At 43.4% G+C, this 24534-nt stretch overlaps 1 protein-coding gene across 4 annotated transcripts in view; it reads left to right on the forward strand.

Moving 5' to 3' along the window:
* The window catches only part of invs (inversin), a 241063-nt gene extending 216643 nt beyond the window's left edge, over positions 1–24420 (forward strand). For 3 of the 4 annotated variants that reach the window (XM_078237213.1, XM_078237206.1, XM_078237221.1), the window contains exons 18-19: positions 10504–10623; positions 22383–24420. In XM_078237213.1, coding sequence (XP_078093339.1) covers positions 10504–10623; positions 22383–22495 — 233 coding nt within the window. In that variant the 3' untranslated portion in view covers positions 22496–24420. The remainder of the gene's footprint in view (positions 1–10503; positions 10624–22382) is intronic. The other variant, XM_078237231.1, reaches the window with a different exon arrangement.
* The last annotated feature ends 114 nt before the right edge of the window (positions 24421–24534 follow it).

A 24534-nucleotide genomic window follows, 5' to 3' on the forward strand; every position in this document is an offset into this window, starting at 1 on the left:
CTCCTTGTGAATAGCAAATGTTTGGGAAAATATTGAAAATCAGCCTTTTAACTTGCTTTGTCTCTCCAAAAGTGACGCACAGAATGGAGCCAAGAGCTGGGACAGGTCCCAGACTACCAATGGCCCCAAAATTTGACAATGGTTCTCTGCTTGTGCTCCTCCAGGCTGTAATGATAGGCCATTGATGGGAAGAGGACAAAAGCAGTCTGGTTAGAGGTGACAGTGGATGTCAGCAACCTTGGCATCATTATTTGGTTATAGTGCCAAAAAAGGCGAAATGATCCTTAAGATTTGCATGGGTGAATGTGCTACCATTATGGGGATGGACATATATGAAGGGTGTGATGTAGATCAGTTATGAGATTGTGTTGACCAAGATTAAATGAATAAATAATCAACAACTCTGCATGGCAACTGAGGCTAGGTGGGGTGGTCAGGGAAGGAAAGTTTAACTGCAACACCTGCCAGTTTGTAAAAAGCATTGAGAAATGTTGGCCGCTGACAAAGTTCATATTGGCCACACATTTGAAGGCATGATCATAGCACAGCATAATCATTGCTATTTTCCAGGAGTAGGACTGGTAGTAGAATACTAAACCTGGCCATCTTGACACACATTGTGGAGGAGGGCCTGGAATTGGCTGCCAACAATTGTAGCTGAACCATTGACTGAGATGAGGTTGGAGTAAGGTCCAGAGTGGTGAGATTCCATGGGTGCATATCTACAATTCCCCCAGTGTTGAAGGACTTGAGATGGGGATGGTGCTGAAAACTGGGGAAGATGGATGGAAGGTAGCATTGGATAGTTTGTAACTTTGGAGGCTTGCAGAGTTCAGGGAGGTTGATGTGCTTCCATGTTGAAGGGGCTAAGGTACAAACACTTGTTACCATCTCCCAATGGTTTCAGTGTGTACTTTGAGAATGTGCGTCTCTACAAACTCGCCTCAAATGTGGATGATGCTCCTAGTTTTCCTACTTTTTGTTACCCCCACAGGGGCAACATTGGCAGCTGCAGCTATTTGCCAAGGAGTATTGATATCCTCTGAGGAGGAAGAGGAAGCTCGGAGGGTGCAGTGTCTCAGCTATACACACTTGTGAAAACACATCACAGCCACAAAACAAGCTGTCAGAGATTGAAATGGAACATATCTCCCTGACAGTAAGAGGAGCGAAGACAACTAAAATGCTGAGCACCAGGCAGGTTATGAGCTTCTGGACCTGTCTGTCAAGCAGCAGATGCTGGACATGCAGCGCAAAGGCTGTGGAGATAGAACATAGAACAGTACAGCACAGAACAGGCCCTTCGGCCCACGATGTTGTGCCGAGCTTTATCTGAAACCAAGATCAAGCTATCCCACTCCCTATCATCCTGGTGTGCTCCATGTGCCTATCCAATAACCGCTTAAATGTTCCTAAAGTGTCTGACTCCACTATCACTGCAGGCAGTCCATTCCACACCCCAACCACTCTCTGCGTAAAGAACCTACCTCTGATATCCTTCCTATATCTCCCACCACGAACCCTATAGTTATGCCCCCTTGTAATAGCTCCATCAACCCGAGGAAAGAGTCTTTGAACGTTCACTCTATCTATCCCCTTCATCATTTTATAAACCTCTATTAAGTCTCCCCTCAGCCTCCTCCGCTCCAGAGAGAACAGCCCTAGCTCCCTCAACCTTTCCTCATAAGACCTACCCTCCAAACCAGGCAGCATCCTGGTAAATCTCCTCTGCACTCTTTCCAGCGCTTCCACATCCTTCTTATAGTGAGGTGACCAGAACTGCACACAATATTCCAAATGTGGTCTCACCAAAGTCCTGTACAGTTGCAGCATAACCCCACGGCTCTTAAACTCCAACCCCCTGTTAATAAAAGCTAACACATTATAGGTCTTCTTCACAGCTCTATCCACTTGAGTGGCAACCTTTAGAGATCTGTGGATATGGACCCCAAGATCTCTCTGTTCCTCCACAGTCTTCAGAACCCTACCTTTGACCCTGTAATCCACATTTAAATTAGTCCTACCAAAATGAATCACCTCACATTTATCACGGTTAAACTCCATTTGCCATTTTTCAGCCCAGCTTTGCATCCTATCTATGTCTCTTTGCAGCCTACAACAGCCCTCCACCTCATCCACTACTCCACCAATCTTGGTGTCATCAGCAAATTTACTGATCCACCCTTCAGCCCCCTCCTCTAAGTCATTAATAAAAATCACAAAGAGCAGAGGACCAAGCACTGATCCCTGTGGCACTCCGCTAGCAACCTGCCTCCAATCTGAAAATTTTCCATCCACCACCACCCTCTGTCTTCGATCAGACAGCCAGTTACCTATCCAATCGGCCAACTTTCCCTCTATCCCACACCTCCTCACTTTCATCATAAGCCGACCATGGGGGGACCTTATCAAACGCCTTACTAAAATCCATGTATATGACATCAACTGCCCTACCTTCATCAACACATTTAGTTACCTCCTCAAAAAATTCTATCAAATTTGTGAGGCACGACTTGCCCTTCACGAATCCGTGCTGACTATCCCGGATTAATCCGCATCTTTCTAAATGGTCGTAAATCCCATCCCTAAGGACCCTTTCCATCAATTTACCAACCACCGAAGTAAGACTAACCGGTCTATAATTACCAGAGTCATTTCTATTCCCTTTCTTAAACAGAGGAACAACATTCGCCATTCTCCAGTCCTCTGGCACCATCCCCGTGGACAGCGAGGACCCAAAGATCAAAGCCAAAGGCTCTGCAATCTCATCCCTTGCCTCCCAAAGAATCCTAGGATATATTTCATCAGGCCCAGGGGACTTATCGACCTTCAGTTTATTCAAAACTGCCAGGACATCCTCCCTCCGAACATCTCTTTCTTCCAGCCTATTAGCCTGTAACACCTTCTCTTCCTCAAAAACATGGCCCCTCTCCTTGGTGAACACTGAAGAAAAGTATTCATTCATCACCTCGCCTATCTCCACTGACTCCATACACAAGTTCCCACTACTGTCCTTGACCGGCCCTAATCTCACCCTGGTCATTCTTTTATTCCTCACATAAGAGTAAAAAGCCTTGGGGTTTTCCTTGATCCGACCCGCCAAGGACTTCTCATGTCCCCTCCTAGCTCTCCTAAGCCCCTTTTTCAGCTCATTCCTTGCTAACTTGTAACCCTCAATCGAGCCATCTGAACCTTGTTTCCTCATCCCTACATAAGCTTCCCTCTTCCTTTTCACAAGACATTCCACCTCTTTCGTGAACCATGGTTCCCTCACTCGGCCATTTCCTCCCTGCCTGACAGGGACATACCTATCAAGGACATCCAGTATTTGTTCCTTGAAAAAGTTCCACTTTTCATTAGTTCCTTTCTCTGACAGTTTCTGTTCCCAACTTATGCCCCCTAATTCTTGCCTAATCGCATCATAATTACCTCTCCCCCAATTGTAAACCTTGCCCTGCCGTACGGCCCTATCCCTCTCCATTGCAATAACAAAAGACACCGAATTGTGGTCACTATCTCCAAAGTGCTCTCCCACAACCAAATCTAACACTTGGCCCGGTTCATTTCCCAGTACCAAATCCAATGTGGCCTCATCTCTTGTCGGCCTATCCACATATTGTGTCAGGAAACCCTCCTGCACACACTGCACAAAAACTGCCCCATCCGAACTATTTGACCTACAAAGGTTCCAATCAATATTTGGAAAGTTAAAGTCCCCCATGACAACTACTCTGTGACCCCCACACATATCCATAATCTGCTTAGCAATTTCTTCCTCCACATCTCTATTACTATTTGGGGGCCTATAGTAAACTCCTAACAACGTGACCGCTCCTTTCCTATTTCTAACCTCAGCCCATATTACCTCAGTGTGCAGATCCCCCTCGAAGTGCCTTTCCGCAGCCATTAAACTATCCTTGATTAACAATGCCACTCCTCCACCTCTTTTACCAGCTTCCCTACACTTCGTGAAACATCTATACCCCGGAACGTCCAACAACCATTCCTGTCCTTGTTCTACCCACGTCTCCGTAATGGCCACAACATCGTAGTCCCAAGTTCATCTACCTTGTTCCGGATGCTCCTTGCATTGAAGTAGACACACTTCAACCCACCTTCCTGTCTACCGGTACCCACCCTTGACCCTGATACCTTCCCCAATACCTCACCACCCTCACTGACCTCTGGACTACAACTCCCTTTCCCACTCCCCTGACAAATTAGTTTAAAGCCCCCTGAAGAGCCATATCAAATTTCCCTCCTAATGATATTGGTGCCCCTCAGATGTGGCAGTAATTCCACAGGGGTTATCCACACTGGCACGGGCATTGGAGGAGTCCAGACCATGAGCTGTGCAATCACCCACTCAGTAGAATGCATGGATTTCTTCATTGACAGACCGACAACAGCCATGGAGGGACAAACCCAGAAGATCACAGATGGGAAACTGGGTAAGTCTGCTGACCCTGATCTTGAGATTCAGAGCAAGAGTTAGTGTGAGAAGCTTGGAGTCACATCCAGGTACTGGTTCCTCTCGAGAAAGCAGGGAAAGCCAAATGGACCTCATGGAGGTGGATGAGCAGCTGCTGAAACCATCAGGGGGCATTAGCACAGATATCTCTGAATGCCACACCAACAGATGAGTTACTTACCACTGTGCAGAAGACTTTCACCAGGCTGAAACTCTCTCGGCCTCAGGCAACCAGAGAATGGCCTCCAAAGTGATCCTAGTTAAGAGGGAATAAATGTCATTAGCCTGTTTCCAGCATAGCTGGCAGCGAGGGGGAGCACCATGCTACAGTCCCCAGAAAAAAAAATCAAGAAAAGCCCACACTAGTCACAATTGGGTGCACATGAGTACTTTTCTTATTTATTACATCTAAACTTTGCTGTAATTTCTTATGAACATAAATAATATTTTGTTTCACATGATACTCCAGCTGCATTTGTCATTACCTGTGTGCGATGTGATGGTTTTGAATTGGATATATTATTAGCTGCTGTTATGGGAGTTTGTGTTCATTTGGGCCCCTCTGCTCGACTTTATTTGTGAACTCCCATTGCCCTAACAGGAGAACATACCAAGGACTGAGGAAATGCTACTGAACTGAAGAGACAATGCTGTTAGAATCTTATGTGGATAAGACAATCCCGTGTCTCCCTGGCATCCAGACTCTGCTGCGAACTGGCTTCATAGAATCCCTACAGTGCAGAAAGAGGCCACCCAGCCCACCAAGTCTGCACCCACTCTTGGAAAGAGTATTCCATCCCAGGCCCTGCCCTATATCCGTAAACCCGCACAATTACCCTGGTTAGTTCACCTAACCTACACATCTTTAGATACTAAGGGGCAATTTTAGCATGGCCAATCCACCTCACCTGCACATCTTTAGACTAGGGGAGGAAACCAGAGCACCCGGAGGAAACCCACGCAGACATAGGGAGAACATGCAAACTCCACACACAAATCACCCAAGGTTGGAATTGAACCCGGGTCCCTGGTAATGAGGCAGCAGTGCTAGCCACTGTGTCACCTCCTTATACAACTTATACAGTTGCCTGGCATGGCTTCACCCTCCTATCCATCAGACTTGTCATCAGAGGATGGGACTGGCTTTCTGCCTTAAATTGTCCTTTGCCAGGACTTCCCCTCTCTGGAGGACCAGATTGTGTTATGCGCAGCAGGCAATGAGCATAAGTAACACTCTCGCATGCGCACATTGCAGAAATGACTCCTGGTAAGTGTGTGGCTATCTATACCTCCTGTAAGACTCCATCCGTGGATTCCTTAATGGGCACATCAGTCATCTTTTTAGAGAGTATCCTTTATCTCTGAGCATCCGGTTATTCAAAGGTTCTGGGCTGGTGAACGTCCCTGGCACCTGGAAACGTTTAAGGATGTATACATCATAGCTGCTACCCAACTAACATGCATATATCTTCATTATTCTTTGATTGTGATCACGCACGTTCGGGATATTGATAAAGTGATCTCCTTTTCTGTTTATAATGCTGCTGGCTGTCCAAAAATAGCTTCTATTGCAACTTGAATGCAATCTATTACCCCTTGAATCTTTGAAAATCCAGCCAGGACTGCAAAGCCTTTGGTCTTTACATGACATCAAACATAAAAATCTTTTTGCACTGCTCGGCTGCAGGCTGGGTAATCCCACTAATGTTTCCACATGCTACCTGCAATGACCCAGAAGTGAAGATGTTCAATGCCACAGTGACTTTCAAGGCTATAGGCATTAGGTGACCACCCCCACAATTGGAGGCTATCTCCCTAGAAAACGTGTCATACAAGATGTGACTGTCAGATGCATTCATCAGAAGCACTATTTTTCCAAGACCCTGCAGACTTGATTGGCAGCGTAGTGCCTTTGCCTACCTTTGTCTGCCTGATGTACCTGTAACTCTTCACTGTCTCTTACTCTGTAGCAGGTTTCCCACCTTGGACCTCATGGAGCACTTGTGGCCAGCTGCCCACCTCCTTCTCCCTTTCTTCCCATTGGAGGAGGTGCCTCCAACAAATTGGACAGCAATGTACAGCACAGATGGTGTAGTGCTCAGTGTTGATTGGAGCACTTCCTTTTTTGTCCCTTTCCAGAGGAAATGTCCTAATGCAGGCTAAAATAGGAAATGTAATGAAAAATATAATTAACTCTAGCTAAGTCTTTCAGCTTCAACAGCAGATTTTTCTGCTGAAGTCAACCATGGTTCTGCTTACAACCTTGATATCCACCTTTTACAACAGTTCATGAAAAAATATATAGCTTCCACCAACCATGTTTCCCATGCACCCACCCCATTATGGTGTGGGTAATATTTTATTCCAGACAATTGGCTTGTAATAAAGGTATTTAAAAATGGCGGCAGGCTGCTGATGCTGTGTCTGCCTGACCACCATATTATTACTATCCAATCTCTCAGTTCGCATTGTGTATATTATTCATTCTGAAAATCTTTATTTAACATTTAGAAGCTGTTGGGATGTGTACCGATGATATCTGATTTATTATTGTCACATGTATTAGACAGTGAAAAGTATTATTTCTTATATGCTGAACAGACAAAAAAAACGTTCATAGGAAAGGAGAGAGTGCAGAATGTAGTATTATAGTCATAGCTAGGGTGTAGAGAAAGATCAAATTAACGCGATGTGGGTACATTCAAAAGTCTGATGGTAGCAGGGAAGAAGCTGTTTTTGAGTCGGTTGGTATGTGATCTCAGACTTTTGTATCTTTTTCCCGATGGAAGAAGGGGGAAGAGAGTATGCCTGGGGTTCTTAATTATGCTGGCTGCTTTTCCAAGGCAGCGGGAAATGTAGACATTGTCAGTGGATGGGAGGCTGGTTTGCGTGATGGACTGGGCTTTGTTCACAACCCTTTGTAATTTATTGCAGTCTTGGACAGAACAGGAGCCATACCAAACTGTGATACAACTGGAAAGAATGCTTTCTATGGTGCATTTGTAGAAGTTGGTGAGAGTTGTAGTGGACATGCCAAATTTCCTTAGTCTCCTGTGAAAGCAGAGGTGTTGGTGGGATTTCTTAACTATAGCGTCCTGAAGGAGGTACCAGGACAGGTTATTGGTGATCTGAACACCTTATAAACTTGAAGCTCTCGACCATTTCTACTTCGTCTCCTTTGATGTGGACAGGGACGTGCCCTCAAGTCAATGACTATCTCCTTCATTTTGTTGACATTGAGGGAGAGATTGTACTGTCGCACCAGTTCACCAGATTCTCTCTCTCTTTCCCATACTGTGTCTCTTCATTGTTTGAGATCCAACCCACAACGGTGGTGTCATCAGCAAACTTAAAAATCGAGTTGGAGGGGAATTTGGCCACACAGTCATAGGTGTAGTAAGTAGTCTCATAACACCAGATTAAAGTCCAACAGGTTTATTGGGTAGCACGAGCTTTCGGAGCGTTGCCCCTTCATCAGGTAAGTGAAGAGTTCGGTTCACAAACAGGGCACATATAGACACAAACTCAATTATAAGATAATGGTTGGAATGCAAGTCTTAACAGGTAATCAAGTCTTTTCAGGTGCAGACAATGCGAGTGGAGAGAGGGTTAAGCACAGGTTACAGAGGTGTGAATTGCCTCCAGCCAGGACGGTTAGTGAAATTTTGCAAGCCGAGGCAAGTCGTGGGGGTTACAGATAGTGTGACATGAACCCAAGCTCCCGGTTGAGGCTGCCCTCGTGTGTGGAACTTGGCTATCAGCGATTCTGCGTTGTCGTGAAGGCCATCTTGGAGAACGCTTACCTGAAGATCAGAGGCTGAATGTCCTTGGACTGCTGAAGTGTTCCCCGACAGGAAGGGTACACTCCTGCTTGGTGATTGTCAAGCGGTGTCCATTCATCCGTTGTTGTAGCGTCTGCATGGTCTCGGCTATGTACCGTGGATGTTGTTCTCACGTGAGATGATGGCATCCGTGTTAATGATCTGGCATGTCTTGCAGAGGTTGCTGTGGCAGGGTTGTGTGGTGTCGTGGTCACTGTTCTCCTGAAGGCTGGGTAGTTTGCTGCGGACAATGGTCTATTTGCGGTTGCGTGGTGGTTTGAAGGCAAGTAGTGGAGGTGTGGGGATGGCCTTGGCGAAATGTTCGTCTTCATCGATGGTATGTTGAAGGCTCCGGAGAAGCTGTCGTAGCTTCTCCACTCGGGAAGTACTGGACGGCAAAGGGTACTCTGTCCACTGTGACCCGTGTTTGTCTTCTGAGGTCTGTGCAGTTTTTCACTGTGGCGCGTCGGAACTGTTGATTGATTTGAGTTGAGCGCCATATCCTGTTCTTACGAGGGCGTCTTTCAGCGTCTCTAGGTGTCTGTTGCGATCCTCCTCATCTGAGCAGATCCGTGTATACAGAGAGCTTGTCCGTACGGGATGGCTTCTTTAACGTATTTAGGGTGGAAGCTGGAGAAGTGGAGCGTCGTAATAGGTCATGGGTGTATAAGGAGTGTAATAAGGGGCTGAGGATACAGCCTTGTGGAACACCGATGTTGAGGATGATTGTGGAGGAGATGTTGTTGCCTATCCTTTCTGACTGCGGCCTGTGGGTTAGGAAATCTAGGATCCAGTTGCAGAGAGAGGAGCCTAGTCCCAAACCACAAAGTTTGGAGATGAGTTCTCGTAGGAATAATGCTCTTATAGGCTGAGCTGTAGTCTATGAATAGGAGTCTGACATAAGTGTCTTTGTTACCTAGGTGTTCCAGGGTTGAATGTAGGGCCAGGGTATCTGCTGTGAACCTGTTGTGGCGATAGGTGAACTGTAATGGACCCAGGCAGTCTGGGAGGCAGGAATTGATTAGTACCATGACTAACATTTCGAAGCATTCCATAATGATAGATGTCAGAGCCACCAGACGATAGTCATTAAGACACGCTGCTTGGCTTTTCTTTGGTACCGGGATGATGGTCATCGTCTTGAAGCAGGTAGGGATCTCAGATTGGTGTAAAGAAAGGTTGAAGACATCTGCGAATACCTCTGCCAGCTGGTCTGCACAGGACGTGAGTGCTCATCCAGGTACCCCATCTGGGCCAGTTGCTTTCCATGGGTTGACTTTTGAGAAGGCTGCTCTGATGTTGGCAATGGTGACCACGGGTACAGGTTCATCCAGGGCTTCCGGGGTGGAAGGCACGCTCTCACTGACCTCTTGCTCAAAATAGGCATAGAATGCATAGAGTTCATCGGAAAGGGGTGCATTGGTGCTGGCAATTTATGCCTTGCAGGCCTTGCCATAGTCAGCGGGAGTCCATGTGGCTAGCCTGGGATTCTACTTACAGTTGATTATCTTAATACTGCAGAGTAATAACATCACAAATAGTAATTCTAACATTATTATACACACAAGGTAAAACCTTTTTCAAAAAACTGCTGTTGGCATGAAAAGAGTATCTGAAACAGAATTTAAACACTGCATAAAATGATATTTATCTTTATCATTTCAAAATTAGCACTTGACATAGGAATCTGTATTTTTAATCTATATTTTTCTTCTGTTTAAAAATGTTTATTTGTTGCTATTCTATTAAATTATGAGTCACTGTACAATTTGTATTGATTGAGCAAGAAAGATAGTCGGAGATCAATGATCCTCGGTACCTCAACTCAACAAGAGCTCTCTTACCAAAGTTGTTCACTGCTATTAACAGTTTTGTGATAAAAATAAAATATATTAGTGGAGACTTTTAAAAAGCATAATTGTCATCTTGTTAATTACGTACTAATTGTACCATATTAGCAATATTAGTTGTATCTATTGTACCATCAACACAAGACACAGATTAAAAACTAATTCTGGGAAAGTAAGACACAATGAAACCTTCCTTAGTTTACAGTGTGGCAATTAATGATTTTTAAAAATCCAATATTCCTTGATCACTAAAATATCATTGTAAATGTTTTGATCAAATTATGGGAGAATGGAAAAAGCTACAGAAATTTTTAAGTGGCGTGCTATCTGATTGAATGACTTCTTACCTTGAACTACACAGCTGGAGCCCCTGTGAAAGGTGTATTTCCAAGAGTCAGATCAGCATGCAGCACATCCCTCAGTTGTACGAATCATCCCCAGCTTATGCTTGACTTGATTACATTCAACAGGCGCACTCATTGTAAGTACTGATTTCTGGATGAAAAACCTGGCTTTGCTATTGTGCCTAGTATTGAGAACTATAGATGAACCCTATATTAAGGTTCTTGAGATGGTGTAGAAGAAGACCTACTGATATATTCCTAGCCTTAAGCCCATTAGTTATAAGAAAATGCTCCAACGTTTAAGCGTTTACTTTGAGAACTGCATGGGGCTGAAATTTAGGTGCCTCTGGCAGGCATGTTTTTTGTGGGGAGGGCATGTAAAATAGGTGGCCATCCATGAACTCCCATAATACAAGGTGTGGGTGGGTGCCAAAATCAACAGGGGCCTGCCATATTTAAGTAAATAACTGAGGGTCAATTAGGCTTGCTATCAAGCCAATTGACCCTTATAAAAAGTTGCCTATGCCTTAAAACGCTTGGCATGGGCGACCAGGCTGAACTGGGCTGTCCGTTCTTTCATATATGTTTAAAGAAAGGGAGGGAAGGTGGAGGTGGGAGGCTGCCCTTTGCTGATTGCAGGATGCCCACCCCCCACCCCTTAGGTTGAACCTCCTACATACTTCCTCCCTTAAACCCACCCCTCTCCCTAACTACCCAATCCTCCTGGTCCAAGATTTACCTGCTCCAGGGATCCACGGGCCTTGGTCTTCTACTGCAGCCCCAGGAGTGACCACTGACACTCTCCTCGTGTTTTTGATTTGATTTGATTTATTATTGTCTCATGTATTAGTATACAGTGAAAAGTATTGTTTCTTGCATGCTATACAGACAAAGCATACTGTTCATAGATTACATAGGGGAGATGGAAAGGAGAGGGTGCATAATATAGTGTTACAGTTGTAGCTGGGGGTGTACAGAAAGATCAACTTAATATAAAATTCAAAAATCTGATGACAGCAGGGAAGAAACTGTTCATGAGTCGTTTGGTACGTGATCTCAGACTTTTGGATCTTTTTCCCGAAGGAAGAAGGTGGAAGGGAGAAAGTCTGGGATGCATGGGGTCCTTGACTATGCTGGCTGCTTTTCTGAGGCAGCGGGAAGTGTTGAAGGAGCAAATGGATGGGAGGCGTGATGGATTGGGTTACATTCACGACCTTTTGTAGTTGCTTGTTGTTTTGGTCCGAACAGGAGCCATACCCAAGCTGTGATATATCTGGAAAGAATGCTTTCTAAGGTGCATCTGCAAAAATTGATGATAGTCGTAGGGGAAACGCTGAATTTCCTTAGCCTCCTGAGGAGGTAGAAGCATTGGTGGGCTTTCTTAACTATAGCGTCGGCGTGGAGGGATAAGTTGTTGGTGATCTGGACATCTAGAAACTTGAAGCCCTTGACCTTTTCCACTTCACCCCATTGATGTAAACTGGGGCATATTGACGGGATTGATGGAGTTACTGGCCAATCAGACTGGCCGGCAGCTCAAGGGGGCGGAATGCCTCCACAGTGAAAGGTGGAAGTCCCACTTGGCCCTCACTAATTTACCCCGTAGCTCTTTATGGCTGCAGGGCAGATGGGTGAGGACTATGTCAGCTCCATGCCAACTTTGTTTCCAGAGGGCATGCCATCCTGTCTTATTCCACCCATAATTTATGATTGAGGTTTTAAAATGATGAAGTGATTGGAGAAGAACAGAAGCTGTAACTAGAAGTACAACACTTGATACCTCAAAGTCTCTCCATCATCTGGCAGAGCAGACTTGATGGGCCGAGTGGCCTAATTCTGCTCCTATGTTGTATGGTCTTATGGGTGAGGCGTGGGGAAGGGGATGGAATGTGAGGAAGGGGCTGTGACGGGGCCACTCAGTGAAGAACCTGAGGAAAAAGCCATAAATCCTTTAAAAAAGTAATTTCGGGCGAAGGAATTATATATGTGATTAATTTATTTTGTCATGAAATCAACTAGATAACTATAATTTATTGTATAATTAAGTTTAGTGTTTAATTAATTAATTACATCTGGGAGGATAAAATTAAAATGAATTAAATTGGGTACACTGACAGTGAAGGGTTACAAATTTTCATTGCATTAATATGTGATATATAAATAATAACATAGAGATAAATAAACAATTAAATAAAGAAGCTAATAAACTAAAAACAAGGAACAGAACAGGAACCAGAACAATTTAAAAAGGAGCCCTTAATTTGAATTAAATTTTAATTACACAAATTAACAAGGTTAAATAGGGACAAGGGGAGGACTGGTTCGCTGGCTGTGTGGTTCAGTATCATGCCAACAGCATGAGTTTGATTACCGTTCCAACTAAGGTAGACTTGGGACCTGTCTTCTCGTGCTGCCTGAGAATGGCAGGCAAATATGACACATTACTGACAGAGAAACTGCCAAAGAAATGGATCAGGATGAAGCATTAGAAGGCATTGAGCCAAGGATCTTCCTTTGGATAGAGCACACATGAAATGTTTGTGATAGTGATTGCAGTGTAGGTAGTATGCCTGAACTGCAGCATGTGGGAGGAACATCAGGCCAGATTTGTTGAGCTGGAGGCTGAGCTGCAGATATTGCGGGAAAGAGTTTACAGAATTACAGAATTGATACAATGTAGAAAGTGGTCATTCAGCCCATTGTGCCTATATGCTGGCTCCCTGAATGCACAATGGACCTCTTGCCATTCCCCTGCCCTCTCTCTGTAACCTTGTACATTCTTCCTTTTCATATAACAATCAAATTCTGTCTTGAATGCCTCGATCGAGCCTGTTGTCAGACTCTCAGGCAGCACATTCCAGATGGTGGTGCAATAAGAATTCTGCTGGACGAGCAAACCAGAGGCCCAGGCTCATGTTCAAATCCCACCATAGCAAGTGGTGGAATATATTTTTTTAAATCTGCAATTGAAAGCTAGTCTCAATAATGGTGACGATGAAAGCATCATCAGAACCCATCTGGTTCACTAATGCCCTTTAGGGATCAAAGGAAATCTGCCATCCTTACCTGGTCTGGCCTACATGTGACTCCAGACCCACTCTTAAGTACCCTCTGAAATGGTTAGCAAGCCAGTCAGTGCAAGAGCAATTAGAAATGGGCAACAAATGATGCCAGCATCCCTTGAAAGAATAATGTTTAAAAAATACAATTGTTGCATGAAAACATTTCTCGACATGTCTCCATTGCTTTTTTTTTACCAATTACCGTAAATCTGAGCACACTCATTCTCAATCCTTCCACCAGTGGGAACAGTTTTATTGTGAATAGCTCTATCATATATTTTCTCCAAGGAAAGCAGTCCAAACTTCTCTAATTCATCCACTTAATTGAAATTCCTTATTCATGAAACCATGCTCATAAATCTTTTCCGCATTCTCTCCAATACTTTCACCTCCTTCCAAAAAGGGCTCCCAGAACTGGACACAATACTCCACAGTTGAGTGTCTTAGACATGTTTAACAGAAACTCCTTGTTCTTGCACTCTATGCATCTATTAATAACACCAAGGATACTATAAGCCAACCTGCCCTGCCACCTTCAATGTCTTGTGCACACACCCAGGTCCTTCTACTCCTGCACCCCAGGCATATTATCTATGTATTATACCAAAATTAATCAGTTCATATTGAACTTCATCCGCCAGTTGTCCATCTATTTCACCAACTATCCTATGCCCTTTTGAAGTTCTACATTATCCTACTCATGGTTCACAATGCTTTCCAAGTTTCAAAGCATCCGCAGCTTTTGAAATGGTGCCCTGCACAACAAGGTCATTAATATATATCAGGAAAAGCAAGGGTCCCAAAACAAACCCTTGGGGAGCTCCACATCAAACCTTTCTCCAGTCCAAAAACATCCATTAACCACTACAATGTTTCCTGTCTCAGAATCACTGAATTGTTACAGCACAGAAGGAGACCATTCAGGTTGTCATGTCCGTACCAGCTCTCTGAGCAATTCACCTGCTGCCATTCTCCTTCCTTTTCCTGCACATTCCTACTTTGATATAACAATCCCATTTCCTTTTGAATGGTTCAATTGAACCTCAAACAATTTCGTATCTATGGTGCTACAGTACCTTTTATTCCATGAGCTGTAACTTTGCTCACAAGTCTGTTGCACTGGCACTGTATCAAATACTTTTTGGAAGTCCATGTACACCACATCAACAGCATTACCCTCATCAATGCTCTCCATTATCTCTTCAAAAACTCCAGCAAACATGATTTGCCCTTAACAAATCCATGCTGCCTTCCCTTAATTTACCAAAATTTGCCCAGGTAACTATTTTTTCCTGAATTGGGTTTCTAGCAGCTTCTCCACCACGAATGTTAAATTGATCGGCCTGTAGTTGCTGAGCTTAACTTTACACCCTTTCTTGAGCAAAGGTGTAACATTTGCAATTTTCAAGTCCTCTGGCACCACCCCTGAGACTAAGGAAGAGTGGGAAGGTATAGCCAGTGCCTCTGCAAGTTCCACTCTTATTTCCTTCAGTATTCTTGGGTGCATCTCATCTGATGCAGGTTCCCCTATAAATAAGTACAACCTGTCCAACATCTCTTCCTTATCAATTTTAAACCCTTCCAGTATCTGAATTATATTCTCTTTGATCATGACCTACACAGCATCTTCTTTCTAGGTCAAGATAGATGCAAAGTATTCATTTATTACCTCAGCTATGCCTCCTGCCCCCATGTATAAATTTCTTTTTTGGTTCCTAATTGGCTCCACTCCTCCTTTTATTCCCATTAGTTATATGCCTATAGGAGACTCTGGAATTCCTTTTGTTAGCTGCCAGTCTCTGTTCACACTTTCTCTTTGCTTCTCTTACTCTGTTTTTCATTTCCCCTCTGAACCTTATTCCGACTGGCTCTTTGTTGTATTATCTACCTGACATCTGTCATTCGCACACTTTTTCTTCTTCTTAATCCCTATCTCCCATCAGGATGGTTGGCAAGCTCTTTGTTTCTTCCTGAAACAGCACATACCACTATGTCTGTTCAGTTGGTCGAAATTGTTCTCAGATTTCTGGGGTCAAGCTCATTTGGTATGCAAGATGAACTATGCTTTCGTTAAGCCGACAGTTGAGAGTTTGCAGAAGGGTAGGAAATAATCTGTTCTCATCAGCTGTTAAAGGATTACATGTTATGATTCAGGCTAAATGTGAGGACAAAATTACTTACCAGAATCTCCAGAGGCTGCAAAGACTGAAATATGTTTTCAGCTTCTGGCAGATATGCAGTATCCAAGCCCCCTATTCAATTTCTTGGCAAGTGGAAATGCTGTCAAGTGAAGATGGTGCCCCGTCTGACAATCAATGGCACTCTCTTCAGAGAACAGCATGTCTAACAACGGATGAAGGCCAATATCAACATAATGCTCCTTGCCCAAGGAGTAGGGAACAAATGTGTAAGTTGGCAGTATAGCTGATGGAAGTTGCCACAGTAAGTTTACTCAACAGTGCAATTCATCAAGTTAATGGTCGAAGTGTACATGCCACAAAGTGTTGCCTGATAACCTGTTTAACATTTATTGCCAAGCCACGGCTGAGTCTTCACAAAATCTTAAAGCTCTTTCCTAGCTTACAATACATACAGAGCACACATTCAACTTGCAAGAGGCTCCCACAGCCATCCAACAAACAGCTACTACACTTTCTCTTGTGGGAGAGTAGCAGGAAGAAGGAGAAGTAATTAGGTTGTAGGACAAATAATCTAATCTGTCTTTTGAATGCAGGGTTAAACTGAGGCCCCATCTGCCTGCTCAGCTGGATGTAAATGGTCCCATGGCACTATTTTGAAGAAGAACAGGGGAATTATCCCATCCTGACCAATATTTGTGTCTCAACATCACAAAAACAGGCTATCTAGTCATCACCACATTGTTATTTGTGAGCGTTTGCTATGGGCATAACTGCTGCCAATTTTATTATATTGCAACAGTGACTACACTTCAAAAAGTACTTTATTAACTGTAAAGTACATTTAGATGTCCATTGGTTCTGAAAAGTACTATATAAATTCAAGTCTTCTTTAGGATTGTTGCATTTGGAAGCACTGGAATAAATATGCTAAGCATAAACATGCATCACCATTCAGCTATTAACTTTGGTTTCAGTTCCCTGAAGGCAGCAATTCAGGTGGACAAGGTGGTCAAGAAGACGTATGGCATGCTGGCCTTCATTGGTCGGGGCGTTGAGTATAGGAATTGGAAAATCATTTTGCAGCTGTATAAGACTTTCGTTAGGCCACATTTGGAGTATTGTGTATAATTCTGGTCGCCACACTACTGGAAGGATGTTGATGCATTGGAAAGGGTGCAGAAGAGATTTACCAGGATGTTGTCTGGTTTGGCGGATATGGACTATGAAGAAAGGTTGAACAAACTTGGATTGTTTTCGTTGGAGCGTCGGAGGATGAAGGGGGACCTGATAGAGGTTTACAAGATTATGACAGGCTTGAATAGAGTGGATAGTCAGAGTCTTTTTCCCAGGGTTAAAGGGTCAATTACTCGGGGGCATAGGTTGAGAGTGAGAGGGGTAAAGTTTAAGAGATGTAAGGAGCAAGTTTTACTGTCAGGGTGGTGAATGCCTGGAACATGCTGCCGGAGGAGGTGGTGGAAACAGATTCTATAATAAAGTTCAAGAGGCATCTGGATAGATACATGAATAGGCAGGGAATAGAGGGATATGGACCACATAGAAGCACAGACTTGGTGGGATGAAGGGCCTGTTGCTGTGCTGTACTGTTCTTTGTTCTTGGTATTTCCTGCTGAGAATGTTATCTGTTAGCATCTGAATTACATCTTGTGGACTGACTAATGTGCCTTGGATCTTGCAAATAAGGTAACAAGCAAGGACTCTGTTCATGAACGGGTTAGTACCTAGTTTGACTACAACATTTTATCAAGTTAATTGATATCTAGCAGTCATAGTTTCTGGAACATGGCAATGCCTCTCAATCATCCACAAGGTTCTAGTCAGAAGTGCAATGGAATACTCATCAATTCACTTTGATGAATATCACTGAAAAAATACTCAGTAAGCTCAATGCCATCCAGAACTAAGACCTCCACTTAATCAGTGTCCCTGGCATTAGACTCCGTGTCCACCATCTCTATCACTGGAATACTATGGCTAATGTGGATACTACCTATGATATATACACTGCAGTAGTTCAAGCTTCATTTGATTGCAGCTCCCAGCACTGCAAGTTTCACTCTGGGGAAGCATAGGAGCGGCAAGATTGTAGGAACACCATCATTTCCACATCCCTTCCAAAAAACACACCACCTTGACTTTGATATGTGCTGTTATCCATTCATCGCCTTAGCCAATTTTCTGGCGTTCCCTACCCAACAGCACCACACCCACAGCTTTCAAGGAAACAACCTAACTCTACCATCTTGCACAACAAGGGAGCAGCAGCAAATGTGGTCCATACCCTGAAAAATGTTAGAAATCCTATTCTACATTCTCACAAGAGCAAAACCAGGCAGTTCCCTTCAGATTATACACATAGGTTTCCAGTAAACATAGTGCACAAGCAAGAACAACATCTTTAAAACTCCCAGGTACTGACAAGAATTAACCAGCCCCTGCTAGAGCAGGTAGCACAGTGGTTAGCACTACTGCCTCAGCGCCAGGGACCCGGGTTTGGTTCCCAGCTTGGATCACTATCTATACGGAGTCTGCACATTCTCCCCGTGTCTGTGCTGGTTTCCTTCGGTTTGCTCCCACAATCCGAAAGACATGCTGGTTAGGTGCATTGGCCATGCTAAATTCCCCCTCAGTGTACCCAAACACACGGAGCGTGATGACATGGGGATTTTTACAGTAACTTCATTGCAGTGCTAATGTAAGCCTACTTGTGACACTAATAAACCTTTTTTATACTTTAAGAACATTAAACTTTTTAATATTGCAACTGTGCTGTGGAACACTGTGCACCTCGAGCAGTACTCTATTTGCCAGTCTTTGAATAGTTATTCCAAAGTAAATTACTAAACTATTCCCCAAGAACATTGCTGTTCCCTCACTTTAACCGAATACTTTTGCATAATGATATCATCAGCTCGAAAATACATTGTGGAATTCACCTCTATCAAAAACTGGTTAATTAAGGTCCACTATCCTTACTGTAGTCTATTACATCAAATGTCATCAGTATGGTCCTTTCTCCAGACAATGAGGAGCCCTCAGATTTATTGGTCATTGATACAAGCCCAGAGAAACTCTTTTGATCACACTTGGCAATGGACTTCAGCCAACAAAAAATGATATAATATAATTTTCTTGTAATTGCATATCTTTATAAATGAATGCACTGCTTCATCTCCCTAAGGCATTGAGTGCTGGAGATCAGAAAATGCAACATCTCAAAAAAATTAGACTGTCGTAGTTAACCCCTCATCAGCATAAACTATAAAGATGGCACAGTAAGTTTAACATGTGCAAGGTATAGAAATCTTAAAATTCACTTTCTTTTTGGTCAGTACCTAACAAGCCCAACAACAGAAAGGAGAGTTCTGTATCTGGTTTTAGGAAATGAATCTGAGCAAGAGGAAACCATGAGTGGGCAATCATTTTGGTAGTGACCCTAATTCAGTTGAGTTTAGCCGTTATGGAAGAGGGCAAAGATGGACCAAGAGTAAAAGTTTTGAATTGGGGAAAAGGCCAATTTTACCAAAATGAGACGTAATTTGGTAAAGGTGAACTAGTGACAGCTGTTTGAAGGTAATTTAGTTCAGAGAAGTGGGAGGTATTCAAAGAGGCATTGAGAACAAATATATTCCTAAATTATGAAAGTGTAATGAGAGCAGAAATATTAATAGATTTAGCATCTTTAGAAAGTGGATAAATCGTCAACCCCAACTGAACAGATGGGATACCAGGCTGCTAATCGAAGCAGTTCATAGCAATAATTGGCCGTGTGATTTATAGTGAAAGCTGTCAGATTGGGCGGAAAAGTGACAAATGGAATTTAATCTAAACAAGTGTCCAGTAAAAAAGACAGATGGGTAATTAAGAGTGCATGCAGGAAACCTTTCCTTTATATATAAGACCAGGGATGTTGTGCTGGAACTGTATGAAACGCAACTTATGTCACAGCTAGAGTATGGTGTAGAGTTCTAGTCCCAGCAATATAGGAAGGATGTGATTGGACAAGATAGGGGGCAGTACTGAATTACAAGGGTTTTGGCAGGAGGGGAGCATTTTTTGCTATGAGGTTAGATAGGTTAGGTCTGCTTCCTTTGGCATGAAGGCAGATAAAAGTGAGGCACCTGGATAGAATAAACCCATTTCTCTTGGCAGAGAGGTCAGTAACTTGGGGTCATGAATTTAAAATAATTAGCAGATGTATTGAAGGAGAGTTGAGAATTTCATTCCCTCTGAGGTGGGTGGGAATCTGGAACTCAATGCCTGAAGAGGTGGTAGAAGAAAACATCCTCATTGCTTTAAGTGTTGTAATATACAAGCCTAACAGGTCTACACCGAACTGGAAAGTGGAATCAGGCTGGAACATTTTTATTAGTTGGCATAAACATGATGGGCAGGATTTTCTGGCCCTTCCTGCTGTAGGACCTTCCAGTCCCACTGAAGGTGACCCTTGCAGCTGGTTCCCCAGCTGCAGGGCAAGCCATACAAAACACCATAGACTTCAGAACCGTAAAATGTCGCTAGCAGGCAATGGTGAGCTGCCTCCACCAACAGAAAAACACACTGCGGGGAGGGGTGGCTTTACATAGAAATCATAGAATCCTTAGAGTGCAGAAGGAGGCCATTCGGCCCATTGAGTCTGCACCGACAACAATCCCACCCAGGGCCCTTAACTCCACATATTTACCCTGCTAGTCCAGATGGGATGTACCCCAGGTTACTGTGGGAGGCGAGGGAAGAGATTGCAGAGCCTCTGGCAATGATCTTTGCGTCGTCGATGGAGACAGGAGAGGTGCTGGAGGATTGCGGATGTGGTTCCTATTTTCAAGAAGGGGAATAGGGATAGCCCAGGAAATTATCGACTGGTGAGTCTAACCTCAGTGGTTGGTAAGCTGATGAAGATCCTGAGGGACAAGATTTATGAGCATTTGGAGAGGTTTAGTATGCTCAAGGATACTCAGCATAGCTTTGTCAAAGCAGATCGTGCCTTACGAGCCTGGTGGAGTTCTTCGAAAATGTGACTAAACACATTGACGAAGGGAAAGCAGTAGATGTGGTTTATATGGATTTTAGCAAGGCGTTCGATAAGGTCCCCCATGCAAGGCTTCTAGAAAAAGTGAGAGGGCATGGGAACCAAGGGGCTGCTGCCCTGTGGATCCAGAACTGGCTTGCCCAAAGGAGGCAGAGAGTGGGTATAGATGGGTCTTTTTCTAAATGGAGGTCGGTCACCAGTGGTGTGCCCCAGGGATCTGTTCTGGGACCCTTGCTGTTTGTCATTTTCATAAATGACCTGGATGAGGAAGTGGAGGGATGGGTTGGTAAGTTTGCTGATGACACGAAGGTTGGTGGGGTTGTGGATAGCCTGGAGGGATGTCAGAAGTTACAGAGGGACATAGATAGGATGCAAGACTAGGTGGAGAAGTGGCAGATGGACTTCAACCTAGATAAATGCGTAGTGGTCCATTTTGGCAGGTCAAATGGGATGAAGGAGTACAATATAAAGGGAAAGACTCTTAGTACTGTAGAGGATCAGAAGGACCTTGGGGTCCAGGTCCATAGGACTCTAAAATCGGCCCCGCAGGTGGAGGAGGTGGTTAAGAAGGCGTATGGTGTGCTGGCCTTTATCAATCGAGGGATTGAGTTTAGGAGTCCGGGGATAATGATGCAGCTATATAAGACCCTCGTCAGACCCCACGTGCTCAGTTCTGGTCGCCTCATTACAGGAAGGATGTGGAAAAGATTGAAAGGGTGCAGAGGAGATTTACAAGGATGTTGCCTGGATTGAGTGGCATGCCTTATGAGGATAGGCTGAGGGAGCTCGGTCTTTTCTCCTTGGAGAGACGTAGGATGAGAGGAGACCTAATAGAGGTATATAAGATGTTGAGAGGAATAGATCGGGTGGACTCTCCGAGGCTTTTTCCCAGGGTGGAAATGGCTGCTACGAGAGGACACCGGTTTAAGGTGTTGGGGGGTAAGTACAGGGGAAATGTTAGGGGGAAGTTTTTCACACCGAGGGTGGTGGGCGAGTGGAATCGGCTGCCGTCAGTGGTGGTGGAGGCAAACTCAATAGGGTCTTTTAAGAGATTCCTGGATGAGTACATGGGACTTAATAGGATGGAGGGTTATAGGTAGGCCTAAAAGGTAGGGATGTGTTCGGCACAACTTGTGGGGCTGAAGGGCCTGTTTTGTGCTGTAGTTTTTCTATGTTTCTAATCGCTCTAACCTACAGGACACTGATTGACCATGCTAAATTGCCCCTTAATGTAACCCACACAACTTGGACTGTGGGAGGAAATTGGAGCACCCAGAGGAAACCCACGCTCATGGGCCAAATGGCTTCTGTGCCATAGATTTTCTGTTTGTTTGATTTCCTGCACCCCAAAGTACCTGGTCTCAGATGGATTGCGGACATAGATATGAAAAGAAAGCAGGGACAATGCTACCCAGCCAAGCATCTTCTGTGGCTTGAATAGGTAACTTTGGAAGGGCGGAGAGCAAGTTACCCTTTCGTCCTCTGACTATATTATATTTATAATCAGTTCCTGTACTTCCATTGGCAAATATATTAAAAGAAATATCCTGAATCGTGGAGTATTTGTAACAAAATAAATGCTTATGCAGAAACAAGAGGAAGATAACATCCATGAAGTTGTTTGACTTGTCTGTTTTTATCCACAGTGAGTAACCTTCAGCACGTTCAGCTCCTGGGAAATACTGGAAGTTCCAAACAGTTCTCCTACAACATGAGACCACACACTTCAAAGACCTACAAAGCTACACCAAAAGAATAAAACAGTGATGCAGGATTGTAACCACATACATATGTGGAATCGTGCAGTTCAACCCATTGAATTGTTGTGTTTTTCATAGGAGTTTACAGAGCATATTTGGACAAATGTTCTTTAAAAAAGGCTCCAAGTTTACAGGGATTAAATATCACTGAAAATTGCATTGCAATTATATCTGCCTACCTAAATCAGCGGCAATCATTCAGCCCATCATGCTGGTGTCAACTCTGAGACATCCACTGATTCCCATTACCTTGTCACTATTCCACAATGTTTAAAAATGTTATTTTTCAAACATTTATCTACTCTTATAAGAGCAATTTTGAGTCCTGAGATGGCATTCAATATCCTAACGCCCCTCTGCTAACGAAATTGGTTTCTCCTGGCCTATTCCTTTAGTCAACAATGACTTTCAGTTTATGTTCTTGAGTTAACAGTTCACTAAAGTAGAAATAGTTTTCATGATTCACCTTATCAAACATTTTCATAATCTTGAACACATTCTATTTTATTTATTCTAATCTCAGATAAAGACTCGATCCAAATACCCTCTTATGCATTCAATTTGTATGGCCGCAATAGCTTTCTAAAGTAGATCAGCAAGACTTAATACAAAGTTCTACCTGCAGCCATACCAGTAATTTGACATTCTATTCATTTCTGTATATTCCCCGCTAAAAATTTTAATTGCTTTCTCTTTTTAAGAAACTTTATTAGTTCAATCTCCCAAAGATTTCTGCTCAGCTACTTATTTTACTATTACTATATCATTTTTTTTCTTCTAAACCATTGATATGTTGATCTAGTCCAATAACTTGCCGGTTACCTAGGTTAGATGCTCACAGCCAAGACTGGGGTAAAATGCAGGGTTGTACTTCTTCAGATCAATTTGCACCTTAAACTCAATAATTTCATTTTGTAAATCATTGTGTAGTTAACTCTACACGCCTGTTCTATTCAGTAATCTTACCTGTTTTAATCCCCAATACTTGGTCTTTATGTAATTTTACATCTTTTCCACAAAATCAAAACTGTTTGCAGCTCAGGAGGCAATCTCAGTCCATCATATCTGTTCCAGTTATTTGCTAAAGCAATCTAAAATTAGCCCCATGGTCTTGTTCATCTCTAAAGCCTTGTACCTTTTTCTGTTCCAGGACTCGTAATAAAATTACTCTTAACCTCTTTCCTCACTTTGAATGATAATTCTAGCTTGATGATCTGGTTGTTAAATCAATGAAAGAAACACTATTTCCTATTCACCATCAAACTCTTCATAAATGTTAAAACTCAGCCGATGATATTTGGGGGCACCCTCACCATGAACTGAAGATTCCTACGGTAGTATCAAACTGGTGAATCTATTCTGTATTCTATAGTTTTATTGTGCTTTCCATAATGGGGTGCACAAAATTGTACAGGATACGAACTAGTGTCTTGTACATGCATTCCTTTGTCTCTTTTGCTTTCCATTCTGCTGTCTCCCTCTTGCTATTAACCTAAATCCCCACAATACTAGTTACTTTCCTTGAAAGCATGGTTCCAACCATTTTCTGATGAAGCCCATCGTCCTGTACTGATTTCTCTGCCCAAAAATCATCTGGGGACCCGGTGAATCTCAAATTCGCCCCATAATTAACTACAGAACATAACCGAGAAATGATCCACTTTATAGGTGTGACATCAGAAACCCTAGTTTGCTCCTCTGCCTATGGAATTCCACCCTCTCCTTAGCAAACACATGCATTGATTCCATTTCATACTCCAATGAATGGCCATTCAATGGCATTACCATTGCCGAATCCTTCGCTATCAACATCCTAGGGGTTAATCCTTGCTTCAGAAACTGGACTAGCTATATAAATACTGTGGTCACAAAGTAGGTCAGAGGTTAGGAGTCCTGCAACAAATAACTCATCTCCCGACTCCCCACGACCTGTCCACCATCTGTAAGGTACACATTAGGAGTGTGAAAAAATATGCTCCATTTGCCTGGATGAGTGCCGCTCTAATAACACTCAACAAGCTCGACACCATCCAAGACA

This window comes from Mustelus asterias, chromosome 2, assembly GCF_964213995.1.
Source record: "Mustelus asterias chromosome 2, sMusAst1.hap1.1, whole genome shotgun sequence".
Lineage (NCBI taxonomy): Eukaryota > Metazoa > Chordata > Chondrichthyes > Carcharhiniformes > Triakidae > Mustelus > Mustelus asterias.